General features: G+C 36.5%; 1 protein-coding gene and 1 pseudogene across 5 annotated transcripts in view; both read right to left on the bottom strand.

Annotated features, from left to right (window-relative positions):
• Positions 1 to 26,274, bottom strand: part of mfrn (mitochondrial iron transporter mitoferrin) — a 32,031-nt gene extending 5,757 nt beyond the window's left edge. For all 4 annotated transcript variants that reach the window (XR_013261180.1, XR_013261179.1, XR_013261178.1 and 1 more), the window contains exons 1-4: positions 26,037 to 26,274; positions 24,396 to 24,481; positions 605 to 735; positions 330 to 386 (exon numbers count right to left, since the gene is read on the bottom strand). Coding sequence is in view for 1 of the 4 variants with exons in the window: in XM_077441230.1 (XP_077297356.1) it covers positions 330 to 386; positions 605 to 735; positions 24,396 to 24,481; positions 26,037 to 26,153 (391 nt within the window). In the remaining 3 variants the exon portion in view is untranslated. The remainder of the gene's footprint in view (positions 1 to 329; positions 387 to 604; positions 736 to 24,395; positions 24,482 to 26,036) is intronic.
• Positions 8,095 to 9,788, bottom strand: LOC143919213 (TGF-beta receptor type-1 pseudogene; annotated as a pseudogene). Its single transcript, XR_013261203.1, has one exon. The product of XR_013261203.1 is annotated as a TGF-beta receptor type-1 pseudogene (transcript).
• Positions 26,275 to 26,573: the final 299 nt, after the last annotated feature.

The raw sequence follows: 26,573 nt of genomic DNA on the forward strand, positions 1-26,573 counted from the left end.
TTCATAGCATTATATATTTGCCTTTGATTACCTATAGATAATTCATAAAATGTGGATTATACCCGGCTTTCGATATGCAATAATATCAGGACGAATATGAACGCCATAAAAGTGTGTTTTTGTCGCTAATTAAAATACGATTTGTGGGTTTTGCGGTTGCACATTTAAATCAAAGCACAATTGTGGCGAATTAAACGACGCGACCAACTTTCCTTATTGAATAATTCAACCAGACAATGCCCCAATATAAATCAAGAGCGACATAGCGCTGACCGCAAACTGCACAATCTAAATATAAAATTTGACTATGAATAATTGAAAAAATTTACCTTCTGTAGGATTAGAAATTCCATCATGTATTAATGAGGCTAGACAACCAGATGCGCCTGCAAATAAAAACATACATGTATAAAATTGCACATGCGATGACATCATTGATAAACGTATAGTGCGAGTGCGATTAAATTGTTAAATATGTTTTTGTTTTATTACTATTATAAATGACTAGATAAGTTCACTTTCAAGGAAAGCGATCTACTGTTTACTTATTTTATGATTTATTGTGACGTTTAAGTATGATTCGGAATATAGACATTGGACTTACCGTAGACGAGATGCGTATGCCGTTGATTAGTGACTTTTCCTAAGAAATCTTTTGAAAATTCGTATGTGCTGAAGTATAAAGCGTGGGCTGGACCTGCTCCGGCGACCACCGCCGACATTCCACGTACAGGTCTGCAAAAAAAAAGCAAACAATTGCATTTTTGTAACATACATATAATTTGTACATTTAATGGCATTCAAGATTTCAATACGAGCAGCATAAGGTTTAAGCCGTAGCGGAATATTTGTGATGCTAATTTGCGATAAAAAAACATCACACTGTTGAAGAAAATTAACATGCAAACGATGAAACGTCATCGCATTTCACTTTCAATGTCAATTTCAAAGACATCTGATCATAATTTATAATTGCTGAAGCCAGTCTAATCTGGCCATCATAAAATAATTGATGGGACTTTCGTCGATAATCCAAGTTAATGCGAAGATAAATTGGAATTAAAAGTATTGAATGTGTCATTCCAAATTATTCCGTTATTATCTAATATATAATTTCGAAAGAGACTTTGTATGTAACTGTTGTTGGTTCGTAGAAAAACAAATGAATATTTAAATAAAATGTTTACTATTATATTTAAGCGGTTTATATTACAAATACCGAGCGAAGCTGGGTAAAAACACTAGTAAATAATAAAGGCAAATATTACCGAGGCTGAAATTGATTCACCTGCTTAATTTTATTCTACAATCATCGTTATCATTTTTGCCTTGTACATCATTGGAATTAACAATAGTTTCTTTAATTTTGATCATTTACAGGACTTGACACAATATTTCATACATTTTTCACATTACTTTGGTGCAATGCTGCAGATTAACTGTATGTCACCAGGTCAAATAATTATTGTTCTTACAGGTATGTTACTGAGAGTTGGCGCGTTCTCATACTCACGCAGAAGCGCGCGAAAGAGACAGAGCGTATTTTTATTATTTAATGCAGTGTGATAGCACGCTATACACTTATTCATAGACACGACACAAGCGCATTTGTTCGCGCCAACCTTTAGTAACAGACTTATACAGTTATTTTTGCTCTATTAAAAATTCTGGATCTTTAAACATATCTATGACGATTAAATTTTTCTATCGAGGACCAAACTTCGCAAGTTGGCAAAGTTTCAAAGCGATCGGAAGAGTTTAGGAAGGGGTGTCTTGTCTTACTAACGAACGAAGTGAAACGAATATAAAACCTTTAAAAATGTAAGTATTCTTCTTATAAAGACGATTTTAAGATACCGCTATTATTATACATATATACTTTTGCGTAAAGACTTAGTTCTACATTAAAATAAAGTAAAAAGTAGTTATTCATTTTTCTTTTATTCACATGACATTAATATAATAAGGATTAAAGTGAAATTTTCTCGTGAAGAGCACACATATTTAAAGGGTCGAAAAAAATAGTAGAAAAAAAATTGAACCAAAGTAAACTACCACTGACCAAGATTAAACACCCGGTTGAATTCACCAAATTTTAAAATATATATTTATATAAATATTGTATTTAGCAAGAAGCATAAATAGCCATAACGTGGTGGTTCCGTTAATGCTAATCACTAAGAGGTTGCCTGGTTCCATATAAATAATTTATTCCGAATATTACCTGTAGTGCTGCTGGTCAGGTTTGGATATTTGTTACTCCAAGTCGATCGATTCCTACCAGAGTTTGCCAATTTATTTGATCTCATTGTTGAAACCGTTCCTCATCAAATTGACGAAAACCATCCTTCCGACTATGTCACCACTATTTGAATATGATATCAAAATTTATATTGTACATATGTACTATAGATACTATAGATATCGCGCAGGAGCAACTTTATAACGGTATTATGGAAAAATATAAAAATTGGATCCATTGGCTATGCCGCCTTTTCCAAGAACGTATAAATGAATAAATAAATATTTCCTACAATATATTGATATGAAATTCCAGTTCAATACACTGAAAGGTTTCAGAGAAAAACATATTCTCCAAAGTAAAAGTACTACTTGCGAGATGATTGAATCTAAAAACTTAAGAGGGATATATATATGTGGAGGTACCACTTCCGGTCAATCTAAAAATTTCCATTAAATAATAAGCATTTCAGTTACTGATTTAGTATGATAGTTTTAATGGTATTCGAATTATCTCCAAAATACACACAAACACATTTTTTCTAAACCATGAAAACGTAATCAGTGATCGATTCCGATTTCAAATCAGCAAAAATCTCAAGGTAGAATTTTCGCATGATCACAAAACTTCATGTATTGTTACTACGTATATAGATAAAGAAAAGCTTATAGTCTATAGAGTGTTTTGAAAATGATAATATGACATTAGATAGATATGTAAGTAATAGGAATATAACTGAAGTGCCCTCACGGAACTGAAAAGCTCGACACTTGTCATTGATTCAATGACATTCCTATCAAAACATTAAACATTGATACGCACAAACGCATACAATTCTCAATTTATCTCCCAAATAGCGGAGAACTAAAATAAATCCAGCCGTATCTAAATCGCAGTGGCAAATACCGAAGCATTTGCAAATCAACGAGCATGTAACAATTATGTACATACACATTATTAAATTTACATAATACGACAGTCGCCGCATTTAATTCGCAACCGCCAACAAATCACACACTAGAGTTATATTTGACGAATCATGGCACGTAATGATCATTACAACACAGCCGGAAGGCGAAAAACAAAAAAATAACTCATTTTCAGACAATCCAACGACATCTGACAAATCAAATGAACAAAAAAAAGCTTGACTAATGTAAATTCACAGTGAAAAGCTTGACTATTTCTGATTGAACGCAGACAAAAGGAGACACGAGGCATTGTCCATCATTCAATATCTAATAAAGTGCTACTTGTGTTATCGTTCAGGAAGTGAGATACTGATCATAAGCACGTCCACAATAACTCAGCATTGATAGTCGTAAACATGTGTAAAGCCTCGGTCATACTGATAAAACTAATCAATACTGAAAACAAATATGTTTCAAACTCGATATTAGATGTATGAATAATAGTTCTGCAAAAAGGATTCAACCTATATGAATAGTATTTGGAAATATGTGATTGCGAATATTTTTTTACAATCTGAAGAAGCAAGCACGAAAAATATAATGATAGTATAATTTTGTACTGTCTGGAGATCCTCATTGTATTGTATGGAGTATAGATATAGACGCTTAAAGAGAAGGAAAGGTACATGTAAGATGTCTTCAAAATGTGGTGCTAGAGGCGGATTTCATGGACCACAAGAGGCACGTACATCCCCATCCTTAAAGAGATGGCAGTTTCAGAAAGATTCCACATGTAGAAAAAGGATTCTTTCCTACTTTGGCCATATTGCTAGGAAGGATGTAAAGAAGCTGGTAGTCATCGGAACACGAGAAGGAAGAGCTATCATAAGATTGTCAGACCAAATTAAAGAACTGAATGTCCCTAAATGCTGATTTCAACTTGGAACAGGACTAGGAGGAGTGGAGACGGATCGTCCACCGGATTCCAGATGATACAAATGACGCTCATCATTGAGCAAACGAGAAAAAAGTATCTTGTACTAATTTTAATACATTTTATATATACTGTTGCGTAGGGGTGGGTTCAGGATCCAAATGAAAGGCTCAAGTCGCTTCACAGCATTCATTCAACGATACAAGAGGTCCACACGGATCCACTGTTCACTCCAGAATAATTTGATCTACCGTGTGTAAATCCTTATAAAGGACAAGTTACCCAGCACAGTTTCCCCGATCCATTAATGTGTCTATTGTCTAGGCATTTAAAGGTCTACCGTGTCGAGTCTATAGTTTACGCACGCACTCGCCCAAGCCTGTGAGAACTCCAGCGTATCCTTTGCTCGCGCACTTAATGAGTCCCGTTAGCCTAATTCAGGGTCTCTATTGTTCACCCACGAATGCACTTAGACAGTGGATACTCTTTCTCATGTTCCCACGTTATAATACTTTATTTATACAGTTGTGATTTTAAAAGATTTAGAGCCGAGGTACACTGAGTGAATTGCGAGCAACTTGGTTGGTGACTTTGTTGCGCGACCAGATCAAATGTATGCAGTTGTGTGGAGCATGCTATACCGGGCAACTCACTGGTTGCCCAAGCAACAAAATAGCCCAACCAGCGAGATCAGTTCTGGCGTTCGGATTAGTCGCTGTGATTTTATTGCTTGAGTGACCAGCATGATCCCTCACAATGCATAGCGTTGTATGGAACATGCCACACCGGGCAACTCAGTGGTTGCACAAGCAACAACATCACTGGTGTTTGGTTTGGTTATTGCGATTTTATTGCTCAAGTGACAAGCACGATCCTCAGTGTATTGCGTTGATTAGTCTACACTACACTCCACTAGACTACGTGAAAACCATCGAACACGTGTGACTATCGTCACAGCAGTATGGCTCGATGGTTGCGTTCATGTTTAGTACTGAGGTTACCGGGTTCGATCTCATGCTAATCTTTAATACTGCTGGTCAGATTTGGATATTTGTGACTCCAAGTCGATCGTTTCTTATCAAAGTTTGCCAATTTATGCGATTTCATTGTTGAAACGGTTCCTCCATCAAATTGGCAAAACTCATCTTACCCGCTGTCACAAATATCATAATTTGATTTATGTACAACTAGTGGTTTTATCCGGCTTCGCTCGGTATTTGTAACAGCTTAAACATGGCCAATCTAATAGTAAGCATTTATTTGAATCGAAAAAAAATAATATTCAACAATATCGATATCATCGTCATAGAAACTTTGATTTGTTTTCGATGCTCCCACCCAAACATTACATAGTTATATACAAAGTCTCTTTCGAAATTATATATTAAATATGTAAACATTTATATGTAAGTCTAAATTCATAGATTGGATCCGGGCCACACCGAGCCACTTGGTTGAAGGCGACCAGACTAAGGTATGCAGTTAGATGGGGCTTGCCACACCCATTAACTTCTTGGTCGCTCACATTTCCATACATTTTACTGGTGTCACGACAAGTCGGCCGACTAAGTTGCTCGGTATGGCCCGGCTATTGGGCGACTAAGTCACTGACGAAGTTCCGCAAGTCCCGGTGTAGCCCGGATCTTACTCTGAGATGTATTCATTTTTGAAAAAAAAAAAAAAGGATTTACGATGTTCAAACTAAAACATTTGTCTGTAAAAAACTTTTGAAGCAAATGTCGAAACTTGTTAGTTTATTTTTACAAGTTGACGTGTTGCCAATACGAGTCCTAAAGAAGCATCACTCAACACATCAATGGTGATCTACATATTCATGAACCTTACACGTTGTTTGCGTCGATTACCTTTCAATTGAGATTCAGGATCGAATAGGCCATGGAAGTGTTCGGTGCAATGAAACAACAATTTCGTTTACATTAAAAAATATATTTTCATTTTATCAGTATGGAGTCTATGAACAGAATTGAACAGTTTCAATTATTCATATAAAATTATCTTGTACTAGCAACAGAATGTAAACTAATCAAGGAATGAATTTCATGAGGCAGTATATGGAATTACACAGTTCAGAAGTTACCAACAAGTTATCGGCTGTGTTGTATACAAAAGTTGACGACACGCTATACTATTTATCATTAAAAGTATCACTACCTACTATTGTATATACTTAGGTAAAAAATTATAAATATATTATCATTATGTAATATAATATTATAAAATACAAAAAGCAATTAAACAAATTACAAAAAATGAGGTATATAAGAAACATCCATACATTTTATGTAAATTTAAATATATATATAAATTTTATAATATACACATTTGTCACACGACGAAAATACTACCAGATTAGTATTACAAATTGTAAACAATAACGGGATACCGAGTTCAACTCGAAGATTTGATTCAGATCATTTTAAGATTTGTAGGTTGTTAATTCATTGGCGCACAACCTTTCCTTATCTATCGTATTGAATTCTAATTGTGCATAGGGTTGAGCACACTAACAGTACAAAATAAGGATCGTGTAGATTTACTGCTCAAGGTTAAATAAAAATTGGAATGTTGTCAATTCCATTGAAATCCTTCCAAGATTTCAATTAATTGATGCATTCAATATGCTCAATTTTCAATTGTATATTGAGAACGTAGTACAATTGAAAATGTAGTTTAGAATTAAGCCTCCGGCTGATTCTATAGCAAGATCATAAAAAAGAACTTAACACGTAAACCACTCCCATCTGATAAACAGCCGTATCAAAACCTTATCAAAGCACATTATAAAGTATATAGGAAGAGTTATCGGCATGACAATGATTCGACGGTACAAAACGTTGAACATTTTCGAGATTCGACTGGTATGAGAATTAATAATGTATTCCAGATATTCGAGAGTGTATTCGACCTGAAGGATAGATCAATCAAGTGTTGTTTCATATTAATAATTAACTCTAAGGTAACGAACCACACACAATTTGGTTTCGATAACAAAAAATTCAAAAATACAATTAAATAAACTATTCATGTATTAAGGATAAACATTCATTGCCTTGTACGATATAATCAAAACCGCGAATTATTGCAATACTAGGATGAAATCAACGACTGATTTTCAATACAACAAACTCGATTCAATGAACAATCATTGCAAAAGGATCCAATTCAAGTGAGAATTGTTTACATTTATGAAATTTTCTTTTAAAATTAATCACATGAGTTGGTATTTATGTGTGATTACATCTCATTGCTGATATGTATGTGTAAAATAAATGTATTTATACAAAAATTGTTATCTATTTATTATGGAAAGTACCGTGTGAAGTAGTGAGCTTCGTAAATTTAACTCGGGGGAAGACTATGTTGAATCGAAGTTCTTTTGTATTTGATTGAATTATAGTTGTAATATATAATATTAAAAAAAGGAAATAATTATGTCATAGTTGGCAACATAAAAATAATTGTAAAATTAATCACAAAGCTTATAAAATACATAACAAATAAATAATTGTAAAATGTAAACTTAAAAAATGGAACTACACGGGTAAAACTTTAGCTTCCTTCAAGGAATGGAACAACAAAATACTGTCATCATAAAATATGCGAAAATACAAGGCAATATTTACAATATCTTGGAAAAATTAAATAAAAATCTGTAAACAAAACTTGATTTGATGTCAAACGAGTGATTAATATAAATTTTTTTCATATATATTCATATAATTTTTCTTATAATATAAATTAAGTGTACTCATTAGGCATAAAACTATAATATAATTTAATCAGTTGTTTGACAACTTTCATAATAGTAAATAAAGCGAATTACATTTAAAAGCTACACTGTGAATCAATAAATCTTTGAAAACATTATTTGTATATCATAAATGCTATAAAGATCCAAACAGGGATTCGCTTCAGTTGATTTATTGAGTCAAATTTTATCTTTCAGGTCACGACATGTACTAATTGGTTTTTTTATTATTACTTATCAAGCTTTGTAGTATGAGATTACAGGAATGCGAGTAAAAAATTACAGTCGGAACATTTAGACAATTAACACACCACACCTACTGTTGAGGATTAACATATTCGTATGGCAATGGCAATAATTGCAATCTTACAATAAATATAACCACCACCAAATAGCATCCGAGGCGGAGGCGGGCAAAATTGACGTTGAAAAGTCTCACATTTTGATGTGATCCTCCGCCACGATGTTAGATAAAGTTTTTTTGATCCGAAGCGCCGTCAATCTAGCGGCCGGATTGTGATACCAACACTCCTTCATAACTTTGGAGATAGTCTGCAATACGTAGTTGTTGTGCCAGCGGTTGGAGATACTCGGGCGGCGCTGCTCGGTGCAGACGACCCGCCTCATCTCCTCCAAAGTCGGATCCGGTTGAACAATGTCGTAGTAAGGCAACTGGTACTCGTCGTAAATCCCTCCCACGCTGCACCTTCGAGCGATCTCCCACAAGACGAGCCCCAACGAGTACACGTCCGACCTCTTCAACGGATCGAACTGCTTAGTATCGATGGTCTCGTCGAGCACTTCCGGAGCCATGTACCGCTTAGTTCCGACCCGATTAGTCGACGGTATATCGAGCGTATCCAAAGTAGCATCGTGTCGCACAGCCAGACCCAAATCGCCGATACAACACGTGAGATTCGACTTGACGAGTATATTCTTCGACTTCAAATCGCGATGAGCAATAGCCGGCTTGCCGGAAGTGTGATGCGACAGTCCTTTAGTGCCGACAATCTCCATATGCAAATGAGCAAGGCCGGTAGCTATCGACAGAGACATTTTAATAAGCGTATGCGGATCTACAGTATAAACGTTCAAGTAATCAAAAAGCGATCCCCGTTCGTGATACTCAGTTACGAGCCAAAGTTGAGTCCAAGTGCCGTTATCTTTATTATCGGCAGCGATGAAGCCGAGAATGTTCTCATGTCGGAGCATGACCGTTTGGTAGATTTCAGCCTCACGAAACCAAGAGCATTCCTCCCGGGATGAGAAGATCTTAACGGTGACGTTTTCACCCCTCCAACAACCTCTCCACACCTCTCCGAAACGCCCCTTCCCGATGATATCGAGTAGTTGTATCTGTCTAGCTATAGAGCGTTGGACTAAAAGCGGAAGTCCAGAACCAGATCCGGACGTGGTAAGATCTATCATGTGCTTTAGATTAGAAGCACCTAAGATGGGTCTGGTGATATCGCAGGAGTCGTCCGGGCGTGGGGTTCGCCTCCGGCAAGGCATCGGGAGTCTCTTCCAGAATAGGAAAGCGACGGTGACGAGTACGGTGAGGACGACGAGGGCGAGAACCGTCGGTATGAGAATGCTAGGCGTGAAGTGGAAGTTGGAAGGTTCTGTAGTCGGCTGTAGAGGGAGCTTGACTCCGTAATTGCACATGTCCTTTTGACAGCACCTGATCCTGACAGTGGCGTTGCGAGCATCGGTGTCGTGGCACAGTATGGGATTGTCGACGGGAAACATGTGTTCCCTGTCGAAGCATCTGTAGGAGTAGATGGTTTCCCCACGCTCGAGGGTCGTGGAGGTGAAGCAGTATCCATCGGTCTCGCAGACCTCGTTGGGGCAGATGTTGCAGTGACAGCGGAGGGCCGAGACGAGGGGAGCCGCCCCGGCGATGCCCGCCCACAGCCACTTGACAGTCCACATGGTCTCCGGCGGGGGCTTAACCCATAACAGGGGGCCCGGGGGGCGAGGGGTGGGGGTGGACGAGGAGATGGAGTCGGAGAGTGGCGTGGAGAGCGGCGAGAACGGCGAGAGCCGGCTGCCGGTGCGAGTGCACTTGCACTTGCGCATACAACGCGCCGGCCAAGCCCGCCATCTGGTGGAAGTTTCGCGCAATTATTGCCAGACAGCGATGTGTGGTCGTAACAAGTTTCGCGCAGGCGATGCCACTGCGAAAGCGCTTCGACGCGGGGGAAACTTTCCGCGAGAACTATGCTCGGCGTGTGTGTGTGTGTGCGCTGTGTTGTGTTACGTCACGATGTGATAGTTTTGACCAGTGGTGCCAATTAGGTTGGTTTGTTTTCGCTTTCCGTGTCGGTGTTCTGCTCGTGTGACATTTTCCGCAATACGACTTTAGTGTTTTTAAAATTTCATTTTTTCCCTATACATTGTACAAGTTACATTATTTTCCTATACCAAATTGAACTAGGTATATAGACACAGCCGAAATTCATGTCGAACGGGCTAATTTTCGAATATTTCTGGCGTACTAAATATTACAGAGGGGCGTATACATAGGGAGACGTAAATCAATACCTTTCAATTCAAAATGAAACTCATAGATCACTAAAAATTGACATGTAACCCAATTTATTGATAATGAAATAGGTATAAATAAAAAGTGCATTCATGGATAGGGCTTTCGGATTTATTAATATCCAAACCGGGACATTTTAATTGTGTGTGTGTGTCATCCCCCCCCAGGTCATATGAGTAGATGTAGGATAGCCAAGTTGTAAGTCTTTTGTAAAAAAGGTTCGGCAAACCTTTAACAATGCATTTACAACTTTTGAACAATACGCGGCACCTTCTAGGTCCGGTGACTATTCATAGATATACTTTATGAATAGGGCTGCCAGGCGTCCCGGTATTCCGGGTTTGTCCCGGTTTCAAGCCTCTCGTCCCAGTTAAGTTTACGCTTTTTACAAAGTTGTTTTCATCATTCTTGTAATATATAGAGGTAGGACCGGAATCGTGCCTATATTTTAAAGCCCGGACCCTGAGGGGGCTGTGTATTGTTCAAATGTTGTAAATGCATTGTTAAAGGTTTGCCGAACCTTTTTTACAAAGGATTTACAACAATTGAACAATAAACAGCACGCTTCCGGTCCTACCTCTAGACATGACGTTGATTTTCTCAATATCGCTTTTCTTGCTTTTTTTTTAACCATGGATGTGGATCTCGGTGAGATTGAGATTCGTACATTTTTGCAGTTTCATGACTGCAGGGGTTCAGTATTTCTGAGCAATGAAAGGTCAATAAGCAGTTATCGAAAACCGGGACATTTGGCTGTCGCTAAAGGTCCCTTCGGGACGCTGGGACGAGAGGCTTGAAACCAGGACGCCTGGCAGCCCTATTCATAAAGTATATCTATGAATTTCATACACAATCAATTTAATAAAAAAAATTCGGATGTAACCAACCCATAACTTTATCTATGTATTTGAGGAATATAAGAAGCTCACAAAACAAAATAAGATAATTAAACATACCTACACGTTTACACATACCGGTTTTCGATACAAATCGAGCGCAAATGTAGGGAAACTTACACAACACAAAATTTCTACAGATTTTGTTCGGAATAATAATATAATTTTTTTAAATAATTTTCTAAATAGACAGAAAATCAAAACGTTTAGTTTTGAACAGGACTAGACGACAAGAGAGACTTAACGTTTGCAAGTTCATTCATGAAAATATAGTGTTTTTACCCCTAATCCCACATCTAGGACATTGTTCTTTCGATTTTCAACCAATCCTCAACATTCTTGAAGAAATACATCTGGCAGTCGCAAAGATAATAGAACATAAAAGACCAAGTTACATGTGGACCAAAGCTATCCCGTTATTTCTACGAATTATAGTTCGGGTGTGTTACAAAATGTAACTTATAGCACCAATCCGAAAGTATACAACAAAACAACCGGAATGCATTTTAAAAAGTACGATGTCTTGTTTCGTATTTTTTAAGGAATATATTTATTTTTAACCGGTAAATTTTATGTAATAGAAGTTTCTTTTATAATCATCATCATCATCTACAGCCATTCGCCATCCACTGCTGGATGAAGGCCGCTCCAAAACGCTTCCATTCGTAACTCTAATTTGTTTTGTAACTAACGACTGTGTTGTAATTAAACCCTTGGTAGATTTCAAGGAGTTGTCATTTTCGGAAAAACTTTTTAAAAATACAATGTTAGTATGCGTGTGTTTTTGTTTGCATTCGATAATGGTCTTTCATTAATATGTAGATAATTGAGTAACGTCAAACATAAATTATCAGGTTGTTTCACATTTGGTATAAATTTAAGGCAACCGAGGTTTTTTCTTGGAACAAGTCTAGGAATTAATTGCACACATTGCATATATAGAAAGGGCGGGACTATAGGGACACATTGCATATATAGATAGCACCAATCAGGAGAGTTTATTACTAAGGGAAGGATACTTATTACTTTATTAGCGCAATCTCAAATAACAATACACGTTCCAACAATGCTAAAAGCAAGAGCAATAAAAAAAGTTTCCTACAAGTTATCATTATAAATAGCCATAACGGCAAAAAATCATATTGATCGACAGGTAAATAAATAAATAAATAGATTGACAATGGAAAAATAGCATGCAATACAACTTACAAATAATTCTCCTTCCCAATCGGCATTACACTAACACAACAAAGATTAAAATATTTTGTCCTCATAAATTCTACATAACATTCAAATCTTGATATGTAAATGAAAATAAAGTCTAATCATAGATATAGAGCTATATATATATTATAAAGTTATTCTATATCTAACAATTAAATCGAGTAAAACCGAAATAAATAAAAAATACGTCCCTTTAGAATCGAATAATGTGTCAAACTGAAAGACAAAGAATTTTACACATGTTTGAAAAAAATTGGAGTCTTCGGCTTTCTTTGGGTATTTATGGAACGACACAATAAAACTTATGACTTTTTCTAGGAAGGATCCGAGTGCATACTGCAGATACATTGAAGATATTTTGCTCATGTGCAAACGAAAAAAAGGTCTTTTCTCTTTACCTGCTATGTAATCGAATGCGAACTTTGCGAAGTTGCAAATATCGAAAGCAATTTTCAAGATTTGTATAATTTTCGACAAAAATTATATGAATTTTTAGATTTATAACGGGTTTCCGGAAACCCATGGCAATCATTAGGGAGATACCACTGACTAGAGGTAGCCTTTTTGAAGATTTTTCTCCTCCGTATGACAAAAGGTTCAATAGGCTTTGCTTGGTGAAGGTTTGTGAAAAAAAAAATATTTGTGGAAACACAATCACAATGTGCTCCGTATTTAGCCGACTCCAACTCTGGTGAAAAATGGACACCTGGATAATTCGAATAATTTATATAAACCATCGGATCTCAACCTATTTGACTGGTACACCCATTGATGTATAATATAATGTGTATTATACATCAATGGGTACACCCCTTGGCAGTCCATTTCCATTTTTTTTAATTCAATAAGCCTCCAAACGCCACCCCTCACGTTAAGTTAGACCTGTAACCATAGCGCACTAAATCTGTTCTGCAAGTAAGCGAGAAAAAAGTGAGAAGTGAAAAGAAAATAATTTAATTGTATGAAAACAGGATACAGGATATAACGCAGACTTACAATTTCACTTTTTTTTATTTATATATTTCCTTTTCATGCATTCTAACGCCCTTTTGATGAATCGATCTATCGAGTTATGGAAAGTTTGACTGTATTTAAATCTTTGCTATATTACATGCTAAATGTATAAATGGAGCATTTCTTGGCTGATTTTCGAGCAAGTTCAGCAAGGCAGTATTTTTCAGCAGAAGTAACAACGAGTCTTTAAAAATGATATAATTATACTGTATCATATGAACGTTCATTCAATAAAGTTGACCTGCAATATCAATTAAGTCAAGTCTATAGATCCGTGTGCCATCTACTTGCACGCAAACCATGACCCAACCGTTTAAGTGACGTCACATGCGAGCGATTTTAATGTCATTTTCTGCACGCATCCAAAAGCGATGGAACTTACATGGCGTTTTATGTTTTGTGGGAAAGTTCAACCTTCAACTTTCAACTTGACTTCTACACTTGGAAGCCTAGACATAAGAATGAACGTTTGAGAAGAAAACTTGTTCAAGGCAATTTAGTAAACATTTATTTCAGTACCTACATATGTGTATGTACTAAGGCAGCGATGGCAAATACTGGTCTGACTTTGAACTTTGGCTTTTGAAATGTTGATTAAACAGGAGGTCGTGCATACGATTTTCAGTACTGTAGATTTTCTCCAGTTAATTTCATCATTTTATGCACATATTGATGAAATTAATAGGATGTGAAATTGTATGTGCACATTCGATGTGGAAAGCAAGATTGATAACAAGAGATAAGAGATATAAAAAATGACCACTAACACGAAAACCATGTGAAATGCAAAGGAGGTATGTAAAAATAATACAAGTCAGACATGTTGATCTTATTCATTTGCAACGACGATGATAGTCATCATGCATTAGTTTAGGTCAGGGTCATTTTGAAGGATAAGCTAGGCCAAGGCTAGTCACCGTTTATCGCAAAATTCCTGGACGCATCCGTTTTGCGGAATTCGAGTATGCACCGGCATGCCACACAGCATGTTTGGTTCTTTTTAGCACAATGCCTACGTGACCTTGAAGACGACGCGAGTCAAACACGCCTATTTAATATGAAAAAGCTGTCAGCTTTAATATTAGAGTGTGTGCGAAACGCACACTTTGAAGAGAGGAAAAAAAGCCATTGCTATTTTTATGCAGGTGATACAAATGGACACGTTGAAAACAAAAAGGGATTGTTGTACTCGCTGAAAGATTAATAAGATGAGTATAGCATTGCTGTCGTTACACATTGATTGTATGGCGGCCATTTTTTTTTGAGAAAATAAAGAATTGTTTTATAATTTAAAAAAATGCTTTATAGGTTTATAGAGCGGACCCAGAGTGCGCCGTTCATTGTTCAATTGTTGTAAATGCATTGTTAAAGGTTCGCCGAACCTTTTTTTTTTGGACTCTAGCTTTGTAAATAGAGCTAAACCGCCCCGATTCCTGGAAAAAGCACGGTGTCTATCCGGTGTCTAGTAATAACTAAGCTTCGGCGCGACCCTGCGCACCATTGTTCATTTTTATGGTGAACCTTATTTTTTCTCTCTAGCTTTGTAGTTTGCCTTCTTTCCTGGAAAGTAGCCCCAAAACTCCCATTTTTGTTCCAAAAGCACGCTCCAATATTGTTATCGATCAAATTAAGGCGATACTTATCCTTCTTGAATAAGTGATAATACTGTTTTATTTCTGAAATAGAAACGTCAAATTTTATACAATGTATATTTAATGATACGATAGAAAGCACCAAGTATGGTTGACTGAATCGACTTCAAAATGGCCGCCGCCGTCAAATTTCATACTCAATTTGAGATCTAGAACAAAATTTGAGGGTTAAAAGATTTTTGTCAACTATGATACATTCTAATACAATTGCACAGCTTTACGCATCCAAAGCTATTAGAAAATGACATTCGATTCGGGCAGGTTATTGCAGTGCCGTCACGGCATATTGAGACAATCATGACCAGTTGAGTATACATCATGACCAGTAGAGTTGTTTCTATTGCGTGTACTTAATAAGTCGAAGGCGAGCCAAGTCCGATTTACACGCATCCAGTGATTTAGTCAACACACAAAATCTATTCGTGTTACACTGATAATGACGTTCTTGCATTCCACAAGCATCGACATTTCAAAGTATTCGGAAACAAGTTTCATTGTCAGATGTCGTAGTAAAATTATTTTTGGAACGAAAAATTCCAGAACATATGCGTATATCACAATGTGTGAGAACGCTTAGTATACACGCGTTAAGTTGCAGTGCGAATTTTGTCAGAATATTAGCACCATAAAAATGGACTGCTAATAATTCTACTTACTACATGTTAAGGGCGAAAACACACAGCACGGAACGTTGAACGTCGACAAGTTCTCCTACATTTCTTCAAATATGGGATACACCGTTATCAATCACTGTCAAGCAAGGATAAATACAAGAATACAATTTTACCGGAAACACTCCAGGGGGTCATTTTGGAACGACGCGTGCTGACCGTTCCATGGATCTGTGCAAGGCACGCCACATTTTTTTGCACGTTTAAAACTATCTAAAAAAACCCATGTGCCACGTTTATTGCTGTGTGTTTTCGCCCTAAGGTTCGTCATCAGTAGAACTTAATTCAGCAACTGCACGTACATTTATATGTTCCGTAATGTGTATGTGACGTATTCGAAACAGCAGCAACCGATACGATCTATTCATTTTATACAGCAGCACACTGAAACGTATCAAGCAAAACCGGTTTTGTTTGGCCACTGGGGAAATATTCACGTACGACGTGACGTCATCTGACGCACTCTTTAATAGATATTTAAACCGATTTTGTCTTGCAACAGGCGTAGTGTGAATATAATTAGTCTTTTCCGTGCAATGTAGTGCCGAGCTGATGACGTGCAGTGCTGGATAATACAAACGGACCTTTACTGCTTGAAAAAATATTAAAATTTTCAATACTTGTATTATAAGTAGACACCGGATAGTCACAATGATTTTTATATGAATCGGGGCGGTTTAGTTCTATTTACAAAGCTAGAGTAAAAAAAAAAACGTTCGGCGAACCTTTAACAATGCAATGAACAATACACAGCACCCTCTGGGTCCGTTTTTTTCAAGACGGCACCTTGGTTATCCGGCCTTTAATTATAAGATGTACAACAAAACGTCAAAAAATTCTGACAGGTCTATCTAGATAAGATATTGTAACGTGGGAATATAAGAGTATCCACTGTCTAAGTGCATTGTGGGTGAACAATAGAGACCCCAGATTAGGCTAACGGGACTCAGTAAGTGCCCGAAAAAGGATACGCTGGAGTTCTCATTGACCTGGGCGAGGGCGGGCGTAAACAATAGACCCGCCAGGGTAGACACATTAAAGGATCAGGGAAGCTGTGATGGGCAACTCGTCCTTTATAAGTACATAGGGTAGATCAGATTATTTTGGAGTGAGCAGTGGATTCGTGTGGACCTCTTGAATCGTTGAATAAATGCTGTGAAGCGACTTTGGCCTTTCATTTGGATCCCGAATCCACCCTTATGCAACAATATGTTAATACGTTTCCTTAAACTATACTAAATTCATACTACCCATAACTTTACTTCTCATTTGGCATTCCATCATTTCCAAAAGGTGATGGGAGGTCACTCGAGAAATACTATTCCTTAGACACCACTAAAGTAAACAGTAAAATGTTTGTCACGACGAATCAGCTATAAATTATAGCCTATATATAAATCGATCAGGCATTAAGAGATAACATACGTATAAGTATTGGTCAAATTCTATAAATATGTATATACATATATATGTATATATTTATTATCGGGTTTTAAACGCACATTTAATGATCATTGCAAATCATACATCAAAATAAATTATGAATTGTATAGAAATAGCAAGTACATCAAAATAAATTATGAATTGAATAATCGGAAAACAATGGAACTAGTAACATTTGCGACCTGTCCTTGTAATGGCCCGATAAAACAGACCAGGCGATTATTTTCAAGTTCAACGTATCGGGTTTACTATGAATGGAATACCAACGGTATTTGCTAGGAGAAGGATTGCGAAAATTACGCCAGTTGAGTGACGTCATTGTCACGTTTATCGGATTGAAAAAAGTGTGATAGTAACATCTGATGTCTCAGTTTACGATCCGCTATTAAATATAGTGGGTATTGAATTTCATAATATCCTTGAAATAATACAACGCGTGTTTGTTGTGACGGTTAAAATTTACTTCCCCTCAAAATAGTGTTTCTCAAGACGAGTGTTCCATGAATCTGTCGTTTAATGAATATTGTATAGATTTAACATTGCCAGAGGGCGCCAGCATTGCTTTCTACGCAGCATAGCTGCCGTTCGACTTGAGGGAATATAATTTAAATCTTTCGATTGTTTCTTTGATTTCTCCTTTTCACAGAATTGCAAAACTTTATAAATGACGTTTTAAAATCAACGTGAATCTTATATATAAAAATGAAACGACGTCTGTAGTTGGTTTCTGATTGGCTGGACGTTTGTGATTGGTCAGTCGTTAAATATTTTTTTTTTTATTCAAATAAACTTAATAAAAAAAAAACTAATGAAGATTTATTTCATGGTTTTCATTTCATTTCTATTTAACGAGCGAAGCTGGGTAGCACCAGTAATTTATATAATAAAAATGGCATGAAATTAGTTTTAAAAAAATCGTGATGAAAGTTTTGTACTATCGTAAAATTAATAAAATGATTTTACATTTGTATACTCATTTGACACATTTTGTGTATTTTCACATGCGGCGCATGACTAGGGTTGCCAGATGGTATCCAAAAGGAGGACATGTCCTCCTTTTCCATGTTTTGTCCTCCCTTACCTACTGTAAGTCCTCCTTTTTGCTAAACATCGGGCGGGACTTATTTATGATGATTTAGTTTCATGCATTGAGTTCTTGAGCATCAGAGGTGTAGATATTGACGATGTTAAGCTACACGATCAATTTTGTAACTTGATTTCATTTCTTAAATCAAAATCAGATGAAGATGAAGCATATTATGATCTGAAGTTGCACGAGCAGAGGACAATCTACTTCAAAAGTGTTAAAAACATTGAATGTTTCTCAGAACTGCTCAAGATCTGCGAGTTTTATTTTTGTATAAGCGCACATAATGCAAATGTCGAAAGAGTTTTTTCACTGATTAATACTCAGTGGAGCAATGAGAGGAATAGACTAAGTGTGCAGTCAGTTAAATCTTTAATTCTTACTCAATACAACTTCAAAAACATGACATGTGAAGATTTTTATAATTATTTGTTAAAAAACCAAGAACGTCTTTCCAAAATTGGCAGCTCAGCTAAATATGATTAAAATAAAGTAAAATAATATAAAAAATTCGTTTAATTTCTGAATGTCCTCCTTTTTTTTTTACAGAAAATCTTCTCATCTGCCCTCCTTTGTCAAATTATCATCTGGCAACCCTACGCATGACAGAAGGTAAGGCCACACAGTCAACGAAGCACGCGTTTTTCTTTTTAGATAGTTTTGCACATGAAAAACTAGGTTTGACAGTGATTCTGACTTTGATGATATAAAAGAGAAACTTGTAGAAATAGTAAAATCGTACGAATTAATAATTTTATTTTGTACCCAGAAGGCCTAACAGGTAACCCCAAAGCGCCTTCCTGGTCAGAAACAATGTACGTTTGATACAAATATTATTAGTATTATACAAAGTACATAAATACATATCAATTAACATCAAATTCGAGATTTTGAGAGAAAATGGGTTAGGTTGCCAATTTCTTGGAACCTTTTCAATGAAAATCAGATAAATTGGCAAACTCTGATAGGAAACGATCGACTTGGAGTCACAAATCCAAGGTCTGGCCAGCAGAAACCAGTGGGATTTGAACCCGCGAACACTCGTTTCAAAGCATTATATGCTAACTACTAGTCTAGTCTGCTGGTTATAATTACAGGAAGATACGCCTCTCACAGCTGGAGTCCACATACGCATCTCGTGCTGCACTTTTGATTATGCTCTTACCATCATATTTTAATAACATATTTGATTAGCTTATAATTGAATTGAGCGAAAAAGTACTAAGCTACAAGGAAGATGGAAATTTCTCATTTAACTATTTTACTATTGATCTGAGAAAAAGTTTACCAATAGATGAATTTATTTTAATATATTTTTCACAAACCCGACTTAATACATCCACAAAACAGGTTTCAAAATGAGTTTCGGCCCATTATGAAAAGAGTATCAGGAAATTTCCAATTCTCTAGTGTTCCAAGCTAACCCCGTTATAAATCAGGGTCAGGTTTCCAGCTGTGATGGGCGTATCTTCATATCATTGATAATTCATACGATCATATCATTTCGACAAGTTTCTACTAAATTTCTCCAAATATGGGAATCGCCGTTATCGATCACTGTCAAACCTTGGTATGTCAAGAGAAGAATAAAATACCACCGAAAACACTAGTGTGATTTTTGGCCTAGATGCCATAGCATAGATCAGGCGTGCTAGCGGTTTTTTACATGGCTTCACTACGCAATCGATTCAGTATCTTTTCCGATCGTTTTGAAACTTTGCCATTTTGTGGTTTGGTCAACGATGGAAATTTAAATCGTTTCTGATAGTTCACTGGTGAAAAATAATCGTAATAGACACGTTTAAAAATGCTACAATTTTGACTATCTTGCCGTTCACTGGTAAGTAAACTTATATATTTGCCTTTCCGCCACTCTCTCGTTTTGTCAGACTTTAATTATTTAAACGCCTATAACTTTATCTTTTGCACACTATATCTTATTTACGCGTGCAAAACTATTTAAAAAACACATGACGCGTACATCTCTGTGTGCTGCGACTTTAGGCTACTCGTCAGGGCAATTGTATATAATAATAGGCTGTTTCCATCAGTGTTCAAATCAAGAGAGCAAAAATCCTAGCCTAAGTCTACTCATTAGGGCAATCCCAAATAATAATACACGCTCCAACAATGCTGAAAGCAAGAGATTAATAATGAAAAAAAAATCTACGAAGTTAGCATTAGTCGTAACGGTAAAAGACAAAATCTAATCACATGCCTAATCACCCTCCGCTGTATAGTTAAAAATAATTAGTGAACCACGTGGTTTATGCAAGTGAGCCGTAGCCATTTATATTGGAGACATTGCTTTATAATATTTATAATAAAGCTCGTTGATAAAACAAATTACACAGTGCACGATCGATAAGCCCAAACAGCGTCCCTACGCGTTTTTTGCGCATTTCAACGAGGTCAAGCTCAGACGAGCAGAGCAATAGGCATCGAGTTCGCTAAATTCGCTAATCGCATTCGCCAATCTGGCCCTGTTTAGCGCTCAGACTCCGAATTATATAAACGTTCTCTGTGTGGTTATTGTATTTATTATAAAGCCACTTTCACGGTGCGCAAAAATTATGCGCGAACGGCACAATGGAAGCGCAAACGCACAAACGCCATTTTTGCGAATATTTTATAGTCTGTTGGTGCAGTTGTCGGCCATTTTGTTGCCGGCGCGTAATATGCATCTGCAACGCCATCTTATAGCGAATTCAAAACCTGTGGGGGGGGGGGGGGGAGAAAATGTCCCCGTTGGTATAAATATACATATTTTAAAATTAAAATCTTATAAGACCGGGGGAAGAAAATGTACCCTTTTGTACAAATATGCATATTTTTTTGAAATTAGAATCATATAAGTTGAAATGAAAATATTGATTAAATAAAAAAAAACGTAAACAAAACAATGTTTCATTATAAAGAAATAATATATAATGATCAAATAGGTAGTGTTTTTATATCACGAAGGCTTATTTCAATAAATCAACTGCGCAGGTTTTAAGGTCTATTCATACTATCCAGCAGTTCACGGCTGCAGCACAGCATAGCAGCTCACGTAAACGACAATTTCTATTCATACTATCCAGCACCTCACGGTTTACATATACATAACAGAGCGCGACATTACGACGCAATATTGTTTGCGTCGTATTGTCAAGTCAATATTGTCACAATATAATGCACATCCACTAGCCACTGTGCTGGATTCCAAGCGTCCAGTTATAAATGTGTGTTTTAAGTTAAAATAATGTAAAATCTGCGGGATTAATTATTTTAATTACCTATAAAATTTATTTTATCAAATATTTAACGTCGAATAAAAATAAATGCAAGAGATGAAAAGAATGACGGCTGAATGAACGTCATTCCAAGGTGGATTGACGCTTTCTCTCCTCTCTCTCTCTCTCTCGCATCTGTGAGGCATTCGTACAAGGGGCTTCCTGCGAAAATAATTATTTCTGTTGATATTGATCAATGTTTTTATTTTGGAATGGCATAATTCGGATCATATAGGTTTTGAAGAGGAATAAATAAAATATGAAGACCCCACATTCAGTATATTTCATTCCATGGCAAGTATTAACCAGTAAAAACTGAAAACCAAAGTTAGGTTAAAATAAATCTAAATATATAACCAGAGAAACTTTTCTAAAAAAAAAAAACAATTTCATTAATTGAAACCTTCATGACGCTCGCTAAATTTGGTAACCCCAACCTTAAGTAATCGTTAGAATTCAACTCAATTACAAATCGATTAATGCGTACTATAAATATGCGATTTCTAAAAATTGTACGATAAAAATTCACTAATTGCCTTTAAATTGCGACGCAGATAAGAATCAGAAGTAGCGAATGTATGTAGTAAATCAACAGTCATCCAGCGAAGATAAAAATACAATATGTAGTCTTGTTAAAAGGTTAGAAATTAATAGGCATCGCATCATCTGCGTGTAAAGGAAGTACAGTTGCACCACAAATGATAATCATTAGTTTAGTGACGTGACACCGGCACACGTGCATATCAAATGGATAGGAAAATTGTAACGACACTTACATCTTATATTCCAATGGTATTTGTTTTTATTTCCATATTTTCATAATAAACTACATACGTTTGTATTCTAGTATGATTGAAGACGGCTAGTATAAAATATAAACCAACATTACTCTACACATAAAATAAAATGATAAGAAATACGAAAAGGCAATGCACTGGCGCGCAAATCGTGCAGTAGTCGCATATAATACATTTCAATATAGGAAATGAGAGATAAAAAAAATACAGAGGAATAAAATAAATTCAAATGTATACCGAAAGGTTACAAGGTTGACTTGCCTATAGGAAAATTTTCAAGGTCAGGTTTTACAACTGAGGAAACAGATGATTACTGTTGTTATTTGACAAAACATGGCTATATTGTTCACATGACGGGTGAAACTAATATACATCAGGTATTCGTAATCGCATTGTGGAATTGGCAGACTATCTATTTTGATGCAGCATTCAAGTGCCGATTCTAAACAACAACAAAAAAAAATCAAATGCTAATATTGAACGTAAAGGACGTAGCTCACTTTCTGATGTCGAATAATTGATACCCGATGATGTTAAGGTATTGAAGTTGATGTGTGATGTATTTGACGCAGTTTTATTTTGGTTTGGGCCAGCAGGAGGTCAATTGGGATCGTTCTCCTTTCCGTATCCTTTGAGCAGTACATATATGAGTTAAGTTCAATTGGAGAAAAATCAGTGTCACATCAATGGAATACAATGTTTCGTGAACAAAAATAGCGGGCAGCAGACTAGGCCATCGAAAAATTGGTAACTTTTTAGTGAATCGGGATCAGAAAAGGTCGTAATGTCTTTGGTAATTTATTCTCATTGTCTGGATAGCGATATTTTTACCATTTTCAATAGCTCACTGGAAAATTTACATCATCCGAATGACCTGCCCCTAAATCTGTAACTCGTGTATACAGGGAATTTTTTACAATATCTAAAATTGAATTACAGTCAATTGTATTAGTCAATCCTCCAGTTCTTTGAACAGCCTGGAAAAATTGGTCATTCTGGGAAGCAGAGGAAAAAGAAGATCCCAACAAGATGAAGCGGCCAGATCAGGGTCGTCATAGGGAAAATGGCCGTTTATTCACTGCAGGATGTGCAGGGAAGGAGCATGATGGAAGTGAGATGACTGGAAAGACACGAGGAAAGCGACTGGAAAAAGTATGAGTCAATAAAACTTATTTTGTGATGGTAGGTCACAAATGAGGACTTGTTTTAAATCATGATATTTACAGCAATGTTATTATTAAATGAGGCAGGCACGAGATATGCAGAATGAATCATCAATGATCCGAAGCTACGAGACAAATTATTTTCACAATTCGTGCCAACTTTCAGCTTAATGCAGTTTTCGAGCTTCCGAGTGCTATTCCTTTTTAATTTATCATAAAATATGTATTAATAAATAATTAGTCACACACGTATTAAAATGAATAACAAACATATTCAATGTATAGCAAATATTGTTATCTATAATATCTGACACACACTAAATAATATACGTAAGTCTCACTGACTTTATCTACCACAGTTTCTCGGCTTCTTTAATTTTATCTCACACTTATCAGCTTGAAATAAGCTAGGTTTTATTTGTTAATGTAAATTTCAGTCGAATGTTTGACCGTTCGTTTATGATTACGACAGCAACATTCAAAAGTTTCTATTTTGATTCATTTCCTCGAGGCGACACCTATTGCCAAAGTTGTACATATGTACTATAAAGGTGGCAAAGAGAAGTGGCCAATTTGATGACGAAACGTTTCGACAATAAAATCATATAAATCGACAAACTCTGATAGGAAACGATCGACTCGGAGTCACATATATCCAAGGTTTGGCTAACAATACTGGGCCAAAGCTCGAACCCGTGACCCTTCAGTTGTTAGCAATATACCCTAACCACTGAGCTATGCTGCTGTAAATGTAAATGTATTTTATTTATACCTAAAAACTCCTTCATGTTGAACCATATGCCTAAGTGTTCCCAGAACTGTCGCATTGCTTGTTACTCCTAATGATTGCATTCGAGTCTGTAAAAAAATATTAAATAAAAATTAGTTTCACAGATTGAATAATTCAAAAATATATACAATAAAAAACTATATCTAATAAAATAATATAAACAAACGCATACATATGTATGTATATTGTATGCAGATTAAAACATATGTAATATAGCAAGTTAACAGTGATTATATCGATGATATTACATTTTATAACAAAAACACGTAAAAAACAGTTATTACCTTATGATAAGACAAAAATAATGATTTCCATAATTGGCAGCTCGCGGATAAAATTTAAAATTAGCTTTTGAAGATGTATAATTATCATAAGAAATGTACAAAACTTGATTCAGTATGAATAATTCGACGAAATTAAAAGGTGTAATAGCGTCGAATGTAATGATAATTTATATTATATGTAAACTACCATATGTACGAAAAAAATTATCAATTTTCGTTGCGAGTGTAGTAAAAACTCTTTCATATTTACACAATTGATATTGTAATGAATTGGCGTTGACAATGTGTACTTTAGCATACCGTTAAAACTGGTATTATCAAATATTAATCCACAGCTTCTGTTTAAAACGTATATTATAAAACATATATGTGTGTATTATATATTCGAGTAGCATTGATTTCAATTCCTCATCGTTTCCATTGAATTTGAAATGTAAATAATCTACAAATTTAAAACAGAATGCACTTAAATCACAATCAATTCCTCAAATATGATTTAATATAACCATTCCGTATACCTATTTATATCTAATCAAACGTAAACACAGCCAGTGTTAGGTTAGGTTTGTATATTTACTTGAAAATTTACTTTTTTTTTGGGCTATATTACAGCAATTGTCATTTATCATTCGATTGAATAACAATAACAATGAATGCATTTCACAATATATCAGTTTTATAAATGAAAACAATGTATGAGGTAACATGCTTATCTTGTTTGGGTGTTGTTTTTTTTTGGCAAGATACGATTCATTGACAATTGAATATATTCAAATTCGATTCCAAGCTGAAAGTTTGTCATATTTGTGTAATGTTTTCGAAGATATGAAGAAGTTGTAGGTGATTAATATAAGTACTACGATACCGAAATGAAGCACTTAGTCGACGTGTCTACTGAAAGATTCACACTACACTCGATTTAAAAGTGGCTTCATCAAAATTTTACTCCTTGAAAATGTGTAACATGAGTGGGGCGCGTTTCAAAATTGAAAAGCTTAGAACTTGGGGATAGATTGGGAAGAAAAGGAAAGATTCGGTGCAATGTCGGTTGATTGCGAGTGGAACATGTGTCAGTCGGGTTGGAAGATAAGCTGACGGCCGGCAGCGATAGAAAGGTCGGGGCGGGCGGGCGGGTGACGGAAGCAGAAGCAGACGAAGACGAAGACGAAGACGAAGATGAGGCCGAGGAGTCGGAGACGTGTGCAGGGGAGGGGAGGGGAGGGGAGGGGAGGGTTTTTACGAAAGAGACTTTACGTAAGGTTCGGTGTCGTGGAGGTGGAGGTGGAGGTGGAATGGAGGTGGAGTGGAGTAGCAGCGCACAAATAATGCATAGACTGACCTTGACGGAGTCGAGTGGATACATGATGCAGTGCTCCATGACTCCGGCGATGGCCCCGGCAGCCATGTGCGCGGACAGCCGCTGCGTCGGCAACGTCTCATACTCGTCCGCGTTCATAGCGACTAGCGACTACACACGACAACGACCAGCCCGCGCGACACGCCGCGCCGCACTGACAGCACACACACACGGCACTCGGCTCTCGGCACACGGCGCACTTATGCAACTTGGCTATAACGCTCACTTTCGCGTCCTTCCGATATTTATATTTTCACTAGCTGAACCCGGCATGCGTTGCAATGCCACAATAACGCATGCAATTCCCGTTTCTGTTCCCATTCCCATTTGTCGGAAAATGCAGGCAGCGAACACATTTGAAATTATAGCGAATGACACTCATTCCCGTTTTTCCCGTTTCCGTTCCCATTTCTTCCCGAACTTTTTTTCACAGTAATCTTCCCGGACATGCATACAACAAATCCTGAAAGTTTCATCGTAATCGGCCGAGTGGTTTAGGAGGCTATTCGAGACACACAC

The sequence above is a fragment of the Arctopsyche grandis genome, chromosome 11, assembly GCF_051622035.1.
Source record: "Arctopsyche grandis isolate Sample6627 chromosome 11, ASM5162203v2, whole genome shotgun sequence".
NCBI classification, from domain to species: domain Eukaryota; kingdom Metazoa; phylum Arthropoda; class Insecta; order Trichoptera; family Hydropsychidae; genus Arctopsyche; species Arctopsyche grandis.